General features: G+C 50.5%; 1 protein-coding gene across 4 annotated transcripts in view; it reads right to left on the reverse strand.

The window, feature by feature from the left end:
- The window catches only part of LOC129825351 (serine/threonine-protein kinase PAK 5-like), a 119,789-nt gene that overhangs the window by 2,688 nt on the left and 96,568 nt on the right, over nucleotides 1-20,533 (reverse strand). For all 4 annotated transcript variants that reach the window (XM_055885385.1, XM_055885382.1, XM_055885383.1 and 1 more), the window contains 6 exons: nucleotides 19,153-20,034; nucleotides 9,557-9,766; nucleotides 9,196-9,337; nucleotides 8,874-9,028; nucleotides 6,621-6,754; nucleotides 448-574 (listed from right to left, as the gene is read on the reverse strand). In XM_055885385.1, the coding sequence (XP_055741360.1) occupies nucleotides 448-574; nucleotides 6,621-6,754; nucleotides 8,874-9,028; nucleotides 9,196-9,337; nucleotides 9,557-9,766; nucleotides 19,153-20,034 (1,650 nt within the window). The remainder of the gene's footprint in view (nucleotides 1-447; nucleotides 575-6,620; nucleotides 6,755-8,873; nucleotides 9,029-9,195; nucleotides 9,338-9,556; nucleotides 9,767-19,152; nucleotides 20,035-20,533) is intronic.

A 20,533-nucleotide genomic window follows, 5' to 3' on the forward strand; every position in this document is an offset into this window, starting at 1 on the left:
CCAGCAGCTCGTTAAGAGGCATTAGGCAGGCTTTAATTAATAGGTACTGGGTGCTAATTGATTATGAATTGTTTCTCCTCTCCTCTCCTCTCTCTCCAGTCCTGCAGTCAGAGGCACTTGAGGAGATCGTACTGTACTGCATCACTGGCAGTAGCCCAGAAATAGGTAGCCATGTACTGTAACACAGAGGTCAGTGTGAGGGGGTAGGGCAGTGTTTTCATGCAACATCGTGTCATTTGACATCATGGCAGTTACTGGTTGTCACGGTTACACTCCTATGCATGGATAAACCCATGTTTCTAACCACAATACAGGCTTTAGTTGTATCACAATAGGTAGTGGGCACCCCCCACCACTGAAGCGAACATCTGGAGTCCTACAATGATACAAGGCCAGTTAGTTCTGTACATGATTAAATAAGTTAGTCCAGAATCCATGTGGTCTTACCCGTCCATCGCTGGTCAGGAGGATAGAATCACTCTTGATGTCTCTGTGGATGACTCCCTGTATGTGGAGGTACGATAGAGCCCTCAACACCAACACACACACTGTGGCTATCTGCTCCTCATTCATCCTGAAACACACACACACACGGGTTAGGATGGCGGTAGGAGACGACACACACACACACACAAACGGATTAGGATGGCGGTAGGAGACGACACACACACACACACGGGTTAGGATGGCGGTAGGAGACGACACACACACACACACACGGGTTAGGATGGCGGTAGGAGACGACACACACACACACACGGGTTAGGATGGCGGTAGGAGACGACACACACACTCGGGTTAGGATGGCGGTAGCAGACGACACACACACACACACACACACACGGATTAGGATGGCGGTAGGAGACGACACACACACACACACGGGTTAGGATGGCGGTAGGAGACAACACACACACACACGGGTTAGGATGGCGGTAGGAGACGACACACACACACACGGGTTAGGATGGCGGTAGGAGACAACACACACACACACGGGTTAGGATGGCGGTAGGAGACGACACACACACACACACACATGGGTTAGCATGGCGGTAGGAGACGACAAACACACACACACAGATTAGGATGGCGGTAGGAGACGACACACACACACACACATGGGTTAGGATGGCGGTAGGAGACGACACACACACACGGGTTAGGATGGCGGTAGGAGACGACACACACACACACACGGGTTAGGATGGCGGTAGAAGACGACACACACACACGGGTTAGGATGGCGGTAGGAGACGACACACACACACACACGGGTTAGGATGGCGGTAGAAGACGACACACACACACACACGGGTTAGGATGGCGGTAGGAGACGACACACACACACACACGGGTTAGGATGGCGGTAGAAGACGACACATACACACACACGGGTTAGGATGGCGGTAGGAGACGACACACACACACCCGGGTTAGGATGGCGGCAGGAGACGACACACACACACATACACACGGATTAGGATGGCGGTAGGAGACGACACACACACACACACGGATTAGGATGGCGGTAGGAGACGACACACACACACACACACACGGGTTAGGATGGCGGTAGGAGACGACACACACACACACACACTCGGGTTAGGATGGCGGTAGCAGACAACACACACACACATGGGTTAGGATGGCGGTAGGAGACGACACACACACACACACACGGGTTAGGATGGCGGTAGGAGACGACACACACACACACGGATTAGGATGGCGGTAGAAAACGACACACACACACACACACACGGGTTAGATGGCGGTAGGAGACGACACACACACACACACACGGGTTAGGATGGCGGTAGAAGACGACACATACACACACACTGGTTAGGATGGCGGTAGGAGACGACACACACACACACGGGTTAGGATGGCGGTAGAAGACGACACACACACACACACACGGGTTAGGATGGCGGCAGGAGACGACACACACACACACGGGTTAGGATGGCGGTAGGAGACGACACACACACACACACGGGTTAGGATGGCGGTAGGAGACGACACACACACACACATGGGTTAGGATGGCGGTAGGAGACGACACACACACACACACACGGGTTAGGATGGCGGTAGGAGACGACACACACACACACACACGGGTTAGGATGGCGGTAGGAGACGACACACACACACACACACGGGATAGGATGGCGGTAGGAGACGACACACACACACATGGGTTAGGATGGCGGTAGGAGACGACAAACACACACACACACACGGATTAGGATGGCGGTAGGAGACGACACACACACACACACACGGGTTAGGATGGCGGTAGGAGACGACACACACACACATGGGTTAGGATGGCGGTAGGAGACGACAAACACACACACACACACGGATTAGGATGGCGGTAGGAGACGACACACACACACACACACACACATGGGTTAGGATGGCGGTAGGAGACGACACACACACACGGGTTAGGATGGCGGTAGGAGACGACACACACACACACACGGGTTAGGATGGCGGTAGAAGACGACACACACACACACGGGTTAGGATGGCGGTAGGAGACGACACACACACACACACGGGTTAGGATGGCGGTAGAAGACGACACACACACACACACGGGTTAGGATGGCGGTAGGAGACGACACACACACACACGGGTTAGGATGGCGGTAGAAGACGACACACACACACACACGGGTTAGGATGGCGGCAGGAGACGACACACACACACACAGGTTAGGATGGCGGTAGGAGACGACACACACACACACACACGGGTTAGGATGGCGGTAGGAGATGACACACACACACACACGGGTTAGGATGGCGGTAGGAGACGACACACACACACACACGGATTAGGATGGCGGTAGGAGACGACACACACACACACACACGGGTTAGGATGGCGGTAGGAGACGACACACACACACACACACACGGATTAGGATGGCGGTAGGAGACGACACACACACACACACACGGGTTAGGATGGCGGTAGGAGACGACACACACACACACACGGGTTAGGATGGCGGTAGGAGACGACACACACACACACACACACGGGTTAGGATGGCGGTAGGAGACGACACACACACACACACGGATTAGGATGGCGGTAGGAGACGACACACACACACACACACGGGTTAGGATGGCGGTAGGAGACGACACACACACACACACACGGATTAGGATGGCGGTAGGAGACGACACACACACACACACACGGGTTAGGATGGCGGTAGGAGACGACACACACACACACACGGGTTAGGATGGCGGTAGGAGACGACACACACACACACACACACGGGTTAGGATGGCGGTAGGAGACGACACACACACACACACGGGTTAGGATGGCGGTAGGAGACGACACACACACACACACACGGATTAGGATGGCGGTAGGAGACGACACACACACACACACACGGGTTAGGATGGCGGTAGGAGACGACACACACACACACACACGGATTAGGATGGCGGTAGGAGACGACACACACACACACACACGGGTTAGGATGGCGGTAGGAGACGACACACACACACACACACACTATTGCAATTGTGTTTCTCCTCAATGTTCCTATGAAAAAGCAAATTATACTTGGATGATTGGAACACCATAGGAGCATGGAATTCATGCCGATAACCGTGTAGTGTTTTCTCTGTGTGTGTGTGTGTGTGTGTGTGTGTGTGTGTGTGTGTGTGTGTGTGTGTGTGTGTGTGTGTGTGTGTGTGTGTGTGTGTGTGTGTGTGTGTGTGTGTGTGGTCCCATATGGGCTGGGGGGTAAACTTAACATCTGGCTGGACTCCACAGAACATTAACATGAAGCTCCAGCTGGTGTGAACCTCCTCCATCTCACACACACACACACACGCACGCACGCACGCACGCACACACACACACACACACACACACACACACACACACACACACACACACACACACACACACACACACACACACACACACACACACACACACACACCCCCCTCTCATGGTAGATCGCACAAGGTTTTATTGTCACACATATATGCATTTAGAATTACAAAAGATAAATGAGGCTTTAGGGAATGGAAAAACAATCTAGATAATGGGAGGTTGATGTGTAGACAAAGGAGATTGAATGCTTCCCACACACACATACACACAAACACAAACACATCCACAAACACACACTTACACAAACACATCCATACACACAAACACGTCCACAAACATACACACGTCTACAAACACACACAGACACACGCCCAAAACAAATGATTATCACGATAGTAAATGATTTCAAACAGAGAATAAAAAAGAAAGTGTTTTGTTTAATGAGGCTGTGAAAGATGCCAAGGGCATCACACGCATACCCCCCCACACACACACACACATCCTGTAGTTTCATCAGCTGAGTCTGGGTAAAGTACAGGCTAGCCACTATACAGCCTCCTGAGGATAATTTAAATTTGTAGCTAATTGAAATGGCATAGGAACATGAACACGACACACAAAGAGAGGCCAATCTGGAACTGGTACACTGTGTGTTTTGGCAGACACCAAGGGGGAGCGGTGGGGAGGGGGGGGGGGAATATTCAGGGAGGTACTCACCTGCAGTGGGACTGTGTGTGTGTGTGTGTGTGTGTGTGTGTGTGTGTGTGTGTGTGTGTGTGTGTGTGTGTGTGTGTGTGTGTGTGTGTGTGTGTGTGTGTGTGTGTGTGTGTGTGTGTGTGTGTTCTATTCAGCTCTCCACATTGAACAGTAATTTAGGCAACAAAAGAGCCGACTGAAATAGATTGGTATAATTCACCTGAGCCAACACGTGAATTATATAACTGAAACCTGTTGCTGACAGGCCGCTGATGGATATGCATTATTTTAATGACACAAATGAATGTGTCTCTTTGAAGTAGTGTCATAAACAGTAGGCTACATCCGTGTTATTATACATGAACTACCATGTCTAATTACTAATCCCCCTCTGGGTAAATAATATATGAGGATTTGTATATATTGAATATATTCAGAATGCAAAAGTGTGGACTTTTCTCTACATCTCATGACTTCACGCCGACACTTCACGCCGACATGACTTCACGCCCTGACACGCCCGTGTTATTATCACCCGACACGGCGCCACACAAAACTTACACACACCCTGAAACACGCCCCGACACACGCCCTGACACACACCCTGAATCACGCCCTGAAACACTCCCTGAAACAATCCCTGAAGCACGCCCTGAAACACACCCTGAATCACGCCCTGAAACACGCCCTGACACACGGCCTGAAACACGCCCTGACACATGCCCTGAAACACTCCCTGAAACACTCCCTGAAACACTCCCTGAAACACTCCCTGAAACACTCCCTGAATCACGCCCTGAAGCACGCCCTGAAACACGCCCTGAAACACGCCCTGACACACACCCGGAAACACGCCCTGACACACACCACACAATATTGACACACGCCATGACACACGCCCTGAAACACACCCTGAATCACTCCCTGAAACCTGCCCTGAAACACACCCTGAATCACGCCCTGAATCACGCCCTGAAACACGCCCTGAAACACGCCCTGAAACACTCCCTGAAACGCCCTGAAGCACGCCCTGAAACACGCCCTGAAACACTCCCTGAAACACGCCCTGAAACACTCCCTGAAACACGCCCTGAAACACTCCCTGAAACACGCCCTGAAACACGTCCTGAAACACTCCCTGAAACACGCCCTGAAACACTCCCTGAAACACGCCCTGAAACACTCCCTGAAACACGCCCTGAAACACTCCCTGAAACACGCCCTGAAACACTCCCTGAAACACGCCCTGAAACACGCCCTGAAACAAGCCCTGACGCACGCCCTGAAACACGCCCTGACACACGCCCTGAAACACGCCCTGACACACGCCCTGACACACGCCCTGAAACACGCCCTGAAACACGCCCTGACACACGCCCTGAAACACGCCCTGACGCACGCCCTGAAGCACGCCCTGACGCACGCCCTGAAACACGCCCTGACACACACCACACAATGTTGACACACGCCCTGAAACACGCCCTGACACACGCCCTGAAACACGCCCTGAAATACGCCCTGAAACACGCCTTGACACACGCCCTGAAACATGCCCTGAAACACGCCCTGACACACGCCCTGACACACAACACACAATGTTGACACATGCCCTGACACACGCCCTGACACACGCCCTGACACACGCCCTGCAACACGCCCTGCAACACGCCCTGACACACGCCCTGACACACACCACACAAATTACTATAATTAAAAGACCAAGGACACACCGTGTGCTAATCGAAACGACGAGGCGTTGAGAAGAAGACAATAAAACAACAGAGGAGAGAGAGAGATAAAAGTTTGAGATGAATAACTAAATCCCATGAAACCAGATCTGATGGGGGTTGTTGAGAAATGTTGTTGTGGATCTGCTTTGGTTATTCACTTCCCGAGATGAATTAGTGGGACAATGATTCAAATGCTATTTTTTCAAACAGTGAATAGAAGACTCATGTTAGCTAATGCTTAGGTAGTCATTGCGAGAGAGGTAAATGGACTTTAGTGGCAGATCATTGGTTACCTCGTGTGAGTGACAATGTCCGTCAGGGCCCCGCCCTCCAGGAACTCCATAACGACCCAGAGCTCGTCTCCGACCAGGTAGCTGTTGTACATATCAACCACGTTCTCATGGTGATAGTCCCTCATGATCACCACCTAGAAACAAAACAACAAACACAGGTTACATCATAGGCAGACAATATATCAATAGTGACAAAACGGACCTAGCTGTGCAACAGAAGTTTCCCAAAAATAAGGATATTTATTTAAGAGGTAAATATTATATATTTTTTAACAGGGGTAAAAAGTGTGCTAAAAGTAGACAATACTAAAAGGTTTTAAAATGCAATAAAAAAACGTTAAAGGAAACAGACAGCATGGATACCTGCTCTACACAGCCTCCCTCTACCTGAGTACCAAACAATCAACAACAGCCAATCAATTGAACATGTCAGCCAGCAACCCTCCAGAATAGGGTGTGATTGGCAGATCTTTTTACTGAGTGGACATGATTATGAATCATGCAATGAAACTGGGCCTGGGTAGAACAGTGAAATATACAACATTCAAATACTTAAACAGTTTGGACGATTAATGGTGTCCATACCAGTGAAGATGTCATCCTCAAGTAGATAGGAATTCTAGCTCAAATCGCGTCGCAAATGGTCCACCATTTTACCTAGGAGTAGCTCTGATAAGCTAGCTCAAACCTGCTAGTTTCACACTGGTGTACATTGCCTGCCTGATGTCCTAGAGAAAAACTTCAAACATCTACATGAAGGTAAGTCTATTCTTTATGTCTACATCACATCAATATTTGACAGTTAAAAAGGCAAGTTTCATTCCTCCATACAGGTGTTTAACTAACGTAACTAGCATAGATTTTCATCCTACATTTGTAGCTAACTATCAGATGGTGACATTATATTACAGTGTTAAGAAATAACAACGTGTATCATTTCTGGAAACAATAGGCATTGACAAAGTTAATAAAAATACAGCCATGCATGTTAGAATGAAATTGAAGAAAGCTAGGTAGTGGGCGTCCCCGGCTAAGCTAACTAGCTAACAAAAGCCCAGTTTGCCTAGCCTTCGTGTTCAGTTTTACCAAGTTATCTTCCCATCTATTGATGGATTGGTAACTGGCCACTGATGAAGCCTGCAAGCGAAATGATTCTCCTGATGTAGGCTACAGTGCCCTCCATAAGTACTGGACACAGATCAAAGTTGTTATTTTTGCAATAAGCTACTCCCAAAAATTTGATTGAAGATTACATTTGAATAAATGAGGATAGTACTGTAAATAATGGCATCTTATTTGAGGGTATTTGTAAGCGCATTCTTTACTTAAAAATGTATATGTATTTTCTATTGGTTAAATTTTACTCCTAACATCAGATCTTGGTTGAATTTACATTTCAATGTCTGCAATATACGATGAAAATGAATGATGGAATTCATTGAAAAGTTATTTTATAGAATAGCAGGTAGCCTATGTCACAAATGAAATAAATAAATGCCTCTGCAATCTTTTTAGAAGCTTAATGAAAAGGGATTATTAGATTGGGGTGCTAAAAGATAACCTCAAGCTTCATAATACACACACACACACACACACACACACACACACACACACACACACACACACACACACACACACACACACACACACACACACACACACACACACACACACACACACACACACACACACACACTATTACTAATCATTGATGTGGGTGCGTAAATGTGTAAGGACAAGATACTTCATGTTTTGGTTCGATGTCAACACCTTGTTAACATACAGTCATTCAACCCACTTCATTCAAACAAAGTCTTCCCTCACTGGCTTCATAACAAAAATACTGTGTCTGACTACTGAGTAGTAACAGCTCCACAGTGTTGCTACATAGCAGGCAGCAATGGTACAGTAGAGTAGAGCTAAAAGGCTTGGCATACTCCTTTCCAAACCAAAATAATGTCAGCTTGTTGCCTTGGCAACATCTAAATCAGGTTCACTAACACACTGCTCTGATCAACACATCTGAGGACCAGAAAAGCCTCTTCTGTGAGGTAGCCTAATCTGGGGGCTAAAAACTAGCTTTATAGTTTTACTCTGGCACGTCTAATTGAAATGTTGACTAATTAAATGTGTAGGCTTACACTATCTTACCTAAATCTTTGTCTATTAAAGTAAAAAAATACAGTACCAAAATGGTTTGGTCTCCACAGAGACAAACCCATGACCCCTAACCCCTAACCCTTGACTTCTCACCTCGTTGAAGAGCAGTTCTCTCCTCTGCTGTTTCCTCAAGTCCATCTTCTTGACTGCCACCTGCTTGCCACTGTGCTTCTCGCTGGCAATGCACACAATGCCCGTCGAGCCCTCGCCAATTTTTATGAAACTGTCCAAGTACTCCCTGGGGTCACCTGGGGTCAAAGATGGACAGATCAGAGGCTGATCAATGTTTGCTGCCCCCAGAAAGATATCTATGAAGCTTCTGTTCATTATCTACAAACTAGTGGAAGAACTTACTGTATATTTTAACTGATTTGGGTTGTACTTGTGTTTCTTTCTTAGGCTTCTCTGTGATTACCTGGGTTGACGACGAGCTGCAGGGCGGCCCTGAACTGTTCGTGGGAGACCCTGGATGGCTGGGTGTCTGAACTGGAGCCCCAGGAAGGAGGGGGGTAAGCCCCCAGGGGAATGTAGAGGGACGATGGCTGGGAATATGCCCCCTGTAGGAGGGAGGGGGGAGAGATCCGGTTAATGACTCTACTGCACTGTCGGTGGTGATCTTTGCAGTTACACCTGTTTCTCTGGGAGTCATATGTAATTGTAGATCATAATATTTTTAGGTCATGAACAAGATATAATCCTATCTTAGGACACACATACGCATGCAAATATGCACAATCACATGCACACACACACAGGTACGCACAAGGTAGACCCACCTGTGGGGTGTATGGCGGGCTGGGCTGTGAGGGTGGGTGGTGGTAGGGGGAGGGTTTGTAGTGGTGGAACACAGGGGGGTACTGGAGGTGTCCGGGGGGGTAGCCAGAGGGCTTGTTGTGACTCTGAGGTAGTTTGAGGGGCCCGCGGGGGTACGTGTCAGACCCTGGGACCTGGGGACTCCCGTCCCGTGACTGCCGGTCGTAATCACCCTGCGAGAGATGGAAGACAGACATAGACAGTGTTAGAAAGACAGCTAATACCCTGAAAACATAAGCTATTTAAGCTAGATCAGCTAATATTAAAATAATACTTTAATAAGCTCATAAGATGACAGCCGGCTCAAAATTTGTATTTAAGTGCAAAACTTTTTCAGGGCAAACTCCATTATTTTTGCGAAGACTATTTGATTCTAAGTTTTGACATATAAAGTGTGTATGTGAAAACTATTTACAAGGTGCATACTTTCAGTCTGGAACGCTGAGTCAGCTGTTTACATGTTCTAATAATTAGAAAGATTGCTCAGAAAACCAGCTGTTTTAAAGTAGACTGAATTATAGCTATGAACCGTCCCTGGTCGTACAGGGCTGAGATATATAATATCTAGACTAATACTCTATCTAGTGAAGACAAGCTGCCTCCAGCACTGAGGAGATGATGCTCTGACTGTCAGAGTCAATTAAATTACCTCCACCACTCCCCCCGAACACACACTCCCAGCGAACACGTACACTTCCCGCAAGCACACACTCCCCCCCTGAACACACGCTCCCAGCGAACACGTACACTTCCCGCAAGCACACACTCCCCCTGAACACACACATTTCCCCCCTGAACACACACTCCCCCCTGAACACACACTCCCCCCTGAACACACACTCCCAGCGAACACGTACACTTCCTGCAAGCACACACTCCCCCTGAACACACACTCCCCCCCTGAACACACACTCCCCCCTGAACACACACTCCCCCCTGAACACACACTCCCAGCGAACACGTACACTTCCTGCAAGCACACACTCCCCCTGAACACACACTCCCCCCCTGAACACACACTCCCCCCTGAACACACACTCCCCCCCTGAACACACACTCCCCCCCTGAACACACACTCCCCCCTGAACACACACTCCCCCCTGAACACACACTCCCCCCTGAACACACACTCCCAGCGAACACGTTCACTTCCCGCAAGCACACACTCCCCCTGAACACACACTCCCCCCCTGAACACACACTCCCCCCTGAACACACACTCCCCCCTGAACACACACTCCCCCCCTGAACACACACTCCCCCCCTGAACACACACTCCCCCCCTGAACACACACTCCCCCCCTGAACACACACTCCCCCCCTGAACACACACTCCCAGCGAACATGTACACTTCCCGCAAGCACACACTCCCCCTGAACACACACTCCCCCCCTGAACACACACTCCCCCCTGAACACACACTCCCCCCCTGAACACACACTCCCCCCTGAACACACACTCCCCCCCTGAACACACCCCCCCCCTGAACACACACTCCCCCCCCTGAACACACACTCCCCCCCTGAACACACACTCCCCCCTGAACACACTCCCCCCCTGAACACACACTCCCCCCTGAACACACTCCCCCCCTGAACACACACTCCCCCCCCGAACACACTCTCCCCCCGAACATACACTCCCCCCCTGAACACACACTCCCAGCAAACACATACACTTCCCGCAAGCACACACTCCCCCTGAACACACACTCCCCCCCCTGAACACACACTCCCCCCCCTGAACACACACTCCCCCCCTGAACACACACTCCCAGTGGTGGAGGAGGGAAACATTGAAATGTAGAATCTCTCTGACACACACACACACTCCTCCACGTACACACACTCCTCCACCTACACACACACATACACACACACTCTCCTCCACCTACACACTCTCCTCCACCTACACACACTCCTCCACCTACACACACACTCTCCTCCACCTACACACACTCCTCCACCTACACTACACACACTCCTCCACCTACACACACTCCTCCACCTACACTACACACACTCCTCCACCTACACACACACACTCCTCCACCTACACACACACACAGAGTAGGAGGAGGGCTGGGTAGATGGAGGTATAATGATGCGGCGTGGACTTGTTTAATCAATGACTGTGAGGAGGGCGGTGCACCTTATTGTCTGCAGGAGGGATGGACTACTCTCCAGACACCCTCTCATTGGTGGGCCCCGGCGGCTGGCTGTCAGCCAAGGGTCTCCTGATCCATGTTAGTTAAATGCGTATTCATCTGAATTTGGCAAGGTAATCAACAACCCAACTGAACTGGGAAATTGAATTCTGCGCTGGAACATCGTTGGGCCGTTTTTATGCGGAGGCTGCAGAAAGGAGAAAGTGCTGCAGCATCAATTTGTCACTGCTGCTGCTGCTGCTGCTGCTACGGAGGAGGAGGAGGAGGAGGAGTGGTGTGTGTAAGTCCCCGTGCTGTCTACTGTTATACCCCCACTGGCTCACAACATAAAGGGGGATTTTGTTCAATGACTGAATTCAAAGAGAAAAAGACAAGGGAGAGGGATAGAGGGGGGGGGGGGGGGGGGGGGGGAGAGGGGGGGGTGAAGAGAGGCAGGGAGAGGGAGAGAGGGATAGAGAGGGGGAGAAGAGGGAGGGAGAGGGGGGAGAAGAGAGGCAGGGAGAGGGAGAGAGGGATAGAGAGGGGGGAGGGAGAGAGAAACGGGGAGGGAGAGAGAGGAGGGGGAGGGAGAAAGAAGAGAGGGAGGGAGAGAGAAGAGAGGCAGGGAGAGGGAGGGAGAGAGAAGAGAGGGAGGAAGAGGCAGTGAGAGAGAAGAGAGGCAGGGAGAGAGAAGAGAGGCAGGGAAAGAGAAGAGAGGGAGATGGAGGGAGAGAGAAGAGAGGGAGGCAGGGAGAGAGAAGAGAGGGAGGGAGGGAGAGAGAGGGAGGGAGAGAGAGAGAAGAGGGGGAGGGAGAGAGAAGAGATGCAGGGAGAGGGAGGGAGAGAGAAGAGATGCAGGGAGAGGGAGGGAGAGAGAAGAGAGGGAGGAAGAGACAGGGAGAGAGAAGAGGCAGGGTGAGAGAAGAGAGAGAGGGAGGAAGAGCGGCAGGGAGAGAGAAGAGGGAGGAAGGGAGAGAGAAGAGTGGCAGGGAGAGAGAAGAGAGGCAGGGAGAGAGAAGAGAAGCAGGGAGAGAGAAGATAGACAGGAAGAGAGAAGAGATGCAGGGAGAGGCAGGGAGAGAAGAGAGGCAGGGAGAGGGAGGGAGAGAGAAGAGAGGGAGGAAGAGGCAGTGAGAGAGAAGAGAGGCAGAGAGAGAAGAGAGGCAGGGAGAGAGAGGAGGAGAGGGGGAGGGAGAGAGAGAGAAGAGGGGGAGGGAGAGAGAAGAGATGCAGGGAGAGGGAGGGAGAGAGAAGAGATGCAGGGAGAGAGAAGAGAGAGAGGGACGAAGAGCGGGAGGGAGAAAGAAGAGGGGGAGGGAGAGAGAAGAGAGGCTGGGAGAGAAGAGAGGCAGGGAGAGAGAAGAGAAGCAGGGAGAGAGAAGACAGGGAGGGAGAGAGAAGTGATGGAGGGAGAGAGAAGAGAGGCGGGGAGAGAGAAGAGAAGCAGGGAGAGAGAGGAGAGGGGGGAGAGAGAAGAGAGGGAGGGAGAGAGGGAGGGAGGAGAGGGAGGAAGGGAGAGAGGAGAGGGAGGGAAGAAGGGAGAGAGAGGAGAGGCAGGGAGAGAGAAGAGAGGCGGGGAGAGAGAAGAGAGGCAGGAAGAGAGAAGAGATGCAGGGAGGGGAGGGAGAAAGAAGAGGGGGAGGGAGAGGGAGAAAGGGAGAGAGAAGGGTGGGAGGGAGAGAGAAGAGAGGGAGGAAGAGGCAGTGAGAGAGAAGAGAGGCAGTGAGAGAGAAGAAAGGGAGGGAGGGAGGGAGGGAGGGAGGGAGGGAGAGAGAAGGGGGGGAGGGAGAAAGAAGAGGGGGAGGGAGAAAGAAGAGAGGGAGGGAGAGGGAGGAAGGGAGAGAGAAGGGTGGGAGGGAGAGAGAAGAGGGGGAGGGAGAGAGAAGAGGGGGAGGGAGAGAGAAGAGAGGAAGGGAGAGAGAAGAGAGGGAGGAAGAGGCAGTGAGAGAGAAGAGAGGCAGTGAGAGAGAAGAAAGGGAGGGAGGGAGGGAGGGAGGGAGAGAGAAGGGGGGGAGGGAGAAAGAAGAGAGGGAGGGAGAGGGAGGAAGGGAGAGAGAAGGTGGGAGGGAAAGAGAAGAGGGGGAGGGAGAGAGAAGAGGGGGAGGGAGAGAGAAGAGAGGAAGGGAGAGAGAAGAGAGGGAGGAAGAGGCAGTGAGAGAGAAGAGAGGCAGTGAGAGAGAAGAGAGGCAGTGAGAGAGAAGAGAGGCAGGGAGGGAGGGAGAGAGGCAGGGAGGGAGGGAGAGAGAAGAGGGGGGGTGAAAGAAGAGAGGGAGGGAGAGGGAGGAAGGGAGAGAGAAGGGAGGGAGGAAGAGGCAGTGAGAGAGAAGAGAGGCAGTGAGAGAGAAGAGAGGGAGGGAGGGAAAGAGAAGACGGAGGGAGGGAGAAGAGAGAGGAAGAGAGAAGAGAGGCAGGAAGAGAGAAGACAGGCAGGGAGAGAGAAGACAAGGAGGGGGAGAGAAGAGAGGCAGGGAGAGAGAAGAGGGGCAGGGAGAGAGAAGAGGGGCAGGGAGAGAGAAGAGGGGCAGGGAGAGAGAAGAGAGGCAGGGAGAGAGAAGACAGGGAGGGAGAGAGAAGAGAGGCAGTGAGAGAGAAGAGAGGCAGGGAGAGAGAAGAGAGGGAGGGAGGGAGGGAGAAGAGGCAGGAAGAGAGAAGAGAGGCAGGAAGAGAGGCAGGGAGAGAGAAGAGAGGCAGGGAGAGAGAAGAGAGGTGGGTTAATTACAAGGTCCAAGAGGCAGGAAGAGAGGGGGGTTTATTACAAGGTCCAAGAGGCAGGAAGAGAGAAGAGAGGGGGGTTTATTACAAGGTCCAAGAGGCAGGAAGAGAGAAGAGAGGTGGGTTTATTACAAGGTTCAAGAGGCAGGGAGAGAGAAGAGAGGTGGGTTTATTACAAGGTCCAAGAGGCAGGAAGAGAGAAGAAAGGTGGGTTTATTACAAGGTCCAAGAGGCAGGGAGAGAGAAGAGAGGTGGGTTTATTACAAGGTCCAAGAGGCAGGGAGAGAGAAGAGAGGTGGGTTTATTACAAGGTCCAAGAGGCAGGGAGAGAGAAGAGTGGTGGGTTTATTACAAGGTCCAAGAGGCAGGAAGAGAGAAGAGAGGTGGGTTTATTACAAGGTCCAAGAGGCAGGGAGAGAGAAGAGAGGTGGGTTTATTCAAGGTCCAAGAGGCAGTAAGAGAGAAGAGAGGTGGGTTTATTCAAGGTCCAAGAGGCAGGGAGAGAGAAGAGAGGTGGGTTTATTACAAGGTCCAAGAGGCAGGAAGGGAGAAGAGAGGTGGGTTTATTACAAGGTCCAAGAGGCAGGAAGGGAGAAGAGAGGTGGATTTATTACAAGGTCCAAGAGGCAGGGAGAGAGAAGAGAGGTGGGTTTATTACAAGGTCCAAGAGGCAGGGAGAATGCTGCTTCTTAAGCTTCCAGATCACTTACAACACGCTTTAGTTTTTATATCTTTTTTCTACCGATGTTAGTAATCTACACGCATCACGACACATATCCTGTGACTGTTTTTCACATACCCCTCGATGATCTCCTGCTTCTTCAGATGGAACTAAATAGTGAGTCATGTAGTGAATTTTGTTTAAATTATAGGACGATTATGTGTATAAAGTGTGACCAGATATAGAACCTGTCTTGCCCAATCACAGCCAAGTTATTTGTAAAAAAAAAACACATTGTAAATGACTGTTTCTGGTTCTACTTGTGTGTGCAATATTTTCCCAGACGGCGTGTTTACTGAGGCATTGGAGGTTAAGTGGATTTCATAAGGGCATCCTGGGGTTTGCATCAGCATATACAGTACTACTGTAACACCAGATGTACAGTCTACTACAGCAAGTCTCCTCTCCTCAGCGGACACAGAGCACAAATGTATGTATACATCAGTGTAATACATCTTGTTGTAACTTTCTGTTCGTGCTACATCGTTCAGCAAAGGTATTAGAAGGATGAATATATAGATAAATAACTAGTTCCTATATTTGTGCATAATTGGCTAGTCGCTGGTGTAATTAATACCGTAGGTGCAGAATATAGTCTCTACACAGAAGGAGGAGGGGGAGAGTCGTGACTGAGACATTTGCCTGATCCTTCTGCTCTGCACAGTTCAATGAAAGGTCATTGTTTCAGCACTGGGATGTAAGCCTGTCATTCACCTTCAGATTATCACACAGGCGTTTGTCCGGCAGGGTCAACAAAGGATACATAAACTGGGATCAAAAATCGGCCCTGGCATTTTTAATATACTGTTTCATTTCTTCCCTCGAGGCCCCATTATTAGCGAGATAATGATCATTTTGAGCAAAAAACCCCGAAACAAGTTAAACAGGCCCACTGGGATGAAAATGGACCAGCCTATATGTAATTTTCCTGAAACGTCAGTCCACCCATGACACACGTACTCTAACAGTGTTATTGCATCCTGCGCTTGGAGAGCGACGGTGTGCACACTTTTGCTTCAGCCCAGCACTAACAAACCTAATTTAACAGAGTAATAAAAAACTCAAACATTTGCTGAAAGAGTTGTGTTAGTGCTGGTTTGGAGCAAAGCCCTGCATACCTACATTACTGCAGCTCTCCAGGACCAGGACTTGGAGAAGTGAAGAACGTTGCTGTAGAATGTGGATTATTATGGCATCTCCATTGGGTCTAGGCCTGAAAGTCACTTTTACACATCTCCATATGTACTGTGCCACTCCACTGTTGCACTGCTTTGCAGTTGCAGAGCGGTATTTGCTTGGGCCTCGTACGCTTCACACATACAAGCATGCTCTCTAGATGTTATCAGGACTTTGTCTTTTCTTCTAGAACACTAAATAAATGAATGAACCCCATTGTTTTCCGTTGACTTAGAAACAGAATACGCTGCTGATTATAATTCCCCTCCATGCAGCTCTTCTATAGGAACATTTGTCTGCAGTATATCTGTAGTTCACAAGTCAAAGAGTAAGGAGCTCAAAAGAAGACTTCTCTCGCCACCGGCCCAAGATCCCAACCGCCAGACCACCAACCCTCCAAGACCCCCGAACAGTTCCCCGAGAGCTGCCCCGCAACCACCTGAAAAAACCTCATTCAAACTAACTTTTTGGGGGGGTTATTTGGACTTCATTTTTGACTTTTCTTTGACCGTCATTCCATCCCCTGCCCAGCAACTCCACTCCCACTTGACTCCAGTTCCACATCCCAACCCTCAGCTTCCCTCAGCCCATCCCGCCTATCTCTGCTGGCCACCCTCTTCGGATTTCTACACAACATATATCTTTCAACTATGCTGTGATGTTTAACATACAATTTTAATCTATCTAATCAAATAGAATCCACAGATTGTGAGTTGCAGATAAAAATTGTACTAAGAGTATTAGTATATTAGTAATTTACTGACCAGGTCGCTCCAAATCTTCCAACCATGCTACTTCTATGGTAAATTTTAGATGAATGTTATACTTTTTCAGCCATTCCGGAACCTGAGACCAGAAACAGGCTACTTGAGGGCAATACCAGAACCAAATGGTCTATTGATTCTGTATCCTCTCAACAAAATATGCAGAGCTGCCATGATTGTATGCCCCAAATATTCAACATTTTGTTGGTGGCAAGAATTCTGTTGAATAATTTTATCTGAAAAGCACAAAGTCTTGAATATTGCATCATTTTATATATAAACTCATACACCCTGTGCCATGAAATTGGGACGTCAAATGAAAAACTATCCCAGTCCCACTCTCTCCCTCCCTACCTCTCTTCCTCTGTCCTCCCCATCCCTCACTGTCAGCTGAACTGTGGTATCAGACTGATGGACAGTTTATCTCTTCTTCCTCTGCCTCCCTCCTTCCCTCTGCCCCCCCTCCTCCATTTCTCCCCCTCCTTCTCTCTGCCCCCCCTCCTTCCCTCTGCCCCCCCTCCTCCATTTCTCCCCCTCCTTCTCTCTGCCCCCCCTCCTTCCCTCTGCCCCCCCTCCTCCATTTCTCCCCCTCCTTCTCTCTGCCCCCCCTCCTTCCCTCTGCCCTCCCTCCTCCATTTCTCCCCCTCCTTCTCTCTGCCCCCCCTCCTTCCCTCTGCCCTCCCTCCTCCATTTCTCCCCCTCCATCTCTCTGCCCCCCTCCTTCCCTCTGCCCTCCCTCCTCCATTTCTCCCCCTCCTTCCTTCTGCCCCCCTCCTTCCTTCTGCCCCCCTCCTTCTCTCTGCCCCCCCTCCTTCCCTCTGCCCCCCCCTCCTCCATTTCTCCCCCTCCTTCCCTCTGCCCCCCTCCTTCCCACTGCCCCCCTCCTTCCCCCTGCCCCCCTCCTTCCCTCTGCCCCCCCTCCTCCATTTCTCCCCCTCCTCCCCCCTGCCCCCCTCCTTCCCTCTGCCCCCCTCCTTCCCTCTGCCCCCCTCCTTCCCTCTGTCCCCCCTCCTTCCCTCCTCTCCTCCATTTCTCCCCCTCCTCCCCCCTGCCCCCTTCCTTCCCTCTGCCCCCCTCCTTCCCCCGGCCCCCCTCCTTCCCCCGGCCCCCCTCCTTCCCTCTGTCCCCCCTCCTTCCCTCCTCTCCTCCATTTCTCCCCCTCCTTCCCTCTGCCAACACCCCCCCCCCCCCCCTCCTTCACTCTGCCTCCCCTTTCCCCCTCCTCTGAACTGTGTTATCGTAGCGTGTAGAGTTAATTGAATCTAGTGTGGATCCCATAAAGGTAATTCTGTGTCTTAGCAGAGCCTTCCTCCGCTGGGGAACAGTAGATTAACTACTGACACTAGATCCATCACACAGATAGAGGAGAGAGAAATGTGTTGGAACTTACACACAGCACTGCCACACACACTTACCCCACCAGACATACCACGAGGTGTCTTTTCACAGTCCCCATGTCCAGAACAAATGATAGGAAACCTACATTATTATACAGAGACATGAGTGCATGGAACTCCTGTAATGTCTGTAATGTCTGTGCCTGTAATGTCTGTGCCTGTAATGTCTGTAATGTCTGTAATGTCTGTAATGTCTGTAATATCTGTATTGTCTGTATTGTCTGTATTGTCTGTATTGTCTGCAATGTCTGCAATGTCTGCAATGTCTGTAATGTCTTTAATGTCTGTAATATCTGTATTGTCTGTATTGTCTGTAATGTCTGTATTGTCTGTAATGTCTGCAATGTCTGCAATGTCTGCAATGTCTGTATTGTCTCATGTGTCGGACCCCAGTAAGACCAGCTGTCTCCATTGTGGTCGGCTAATGGGGATTCTAACAAATCAAACCTATCAGTTTAGTTGGTACTTCATAGGGAAATGCTGCCTATTACTTATCAGCTGATCCAAATTATTACCAAAACTAGATTATTTATTATGTTGATAATAGTAGAAAATAACAGTACTAACATGTTGCCCTTGGTGTCATACCTTGGCATTCATATTTTCCAACACATGGAAATATACACACCAGCCCAGACGTACCTTGGCCATGGCCTGTGAGTTGGTGAGTGTCTCTGAGAGGCGTGGGTAGGTGTAGGAGCTGTAGGGGTGTGTCTGAGGAGGACTCTTAAAGACGCCGCTGGCCCTGTGGGGCACGTTGGGCTCCTGGAGGCCAGACCCCGACCTGGAGCGCTGTCTGATGGCCGGCGTGGGGCTGTTCTGCTTCACATACGACGACTTGGGCCTCTTCTCGTACTCATCTCTGGAAACGCCGCTGTAGCTCCACTCGCTGTCCGGGTAGTTGATTTGCTCGCTGTGCAGCGATGTGCGGGACGGCGTCCCCACCATTGATGCGTCCCGGTAGTCCTGACTGGACGAGCCACCTACGGACGCACGGTAGTACCCCCCTGTCGTGGACCCGGCGGACCCCCCTCCGCTGCCCACCCCGGACCCTGATCCCACCTCGTCGGCCGAGCGCGCCCCCGCCACCTTGCTCTCCAGGTAGGTGTGGTAGTCCGGAGGCAGCTTGGCGTAATCGGCCTTCTGAGGCATGGCGTCGGGGTAGAAGGGGATGCGGGTGGCGTGGGTGAGGTGGCCGTTCTGTTTGGGGAAGCGGTAGTGTCTCCCCACGGCCCAGTCACCATCTGGAGCAAAGCCTTTACTGTCCTTCCTGTAGGGCTCCAGAGAGAAGTCCCTACTGGAGGTGTCCAGGTCACAGGAGTACCGGGAGTAATAGTGGCTGAAGCCGTTCTCCTCGTTGGGGTGGGGGTGGTGGGAGGCGGGTTTGGGGGCCCCAGCCTGGTGGGAGCCCGTAGGGCTTTCTTTACGTAGGGAGTTGGAACGTGTCACAGATATGCTGTCGAACTCCTCCAGGAGACCATTGATGGACGCATCCTTCGGGGGACGGTTCCCTCGAACTATGGTCTGTGGAACAGACAGTAAACACACAGTTAATTTACTGTAGCTACAGGGAGGGCACCATAGAAATATAATGGAATGGGAAGGTCCATTCTAGTCATTCTATTTCTATAGAAGGAACCACGTACCCATGCACTGTAGATGGATAACATGTAACCATGATGATACACTCCTGTCTTCAAATTAATATATCTGTACTATCAATGGAAACATCAATCATACTTTTTCCATTGAGTAATATTCCATTGAGGTGCTGTGTTGCAGGTTTGCATTTTTCATCATGAATGTTGTTCTGGAGGCAGCTCTGCAGAGTGGTCACTAGCTGGCACAGCCACAAAGTCATAAAATCTGATTTTAAACCTAACCTTAACCCTAACCTTAACAACACTGCTAACCCTAATGCCTAACCTTACACTCTTAGAAAAAAGGGTTCCAAAAGGGTTCTGCGGCTGTCCCCATAGGAGAACCCTTTTTGGTTCCAGGTAGAACCATTTTTGATTCCAAG

The sequence above is a fragment of the Salvelinus fontinalis genome, chromosome 27, assembly GCF_029448725.1.
Source record: "Salvelinus fontinalis isolate EN_2023a chromosome 27, ASM2944872v1, whole genome shotgun sequence".
Lineage (NCBI taxonomy): Eukaryota > Metazoa > Chordata > Actinopteri > Salmoniformes > Salmonidae > Salvelinus > Salvelinus fontinalis.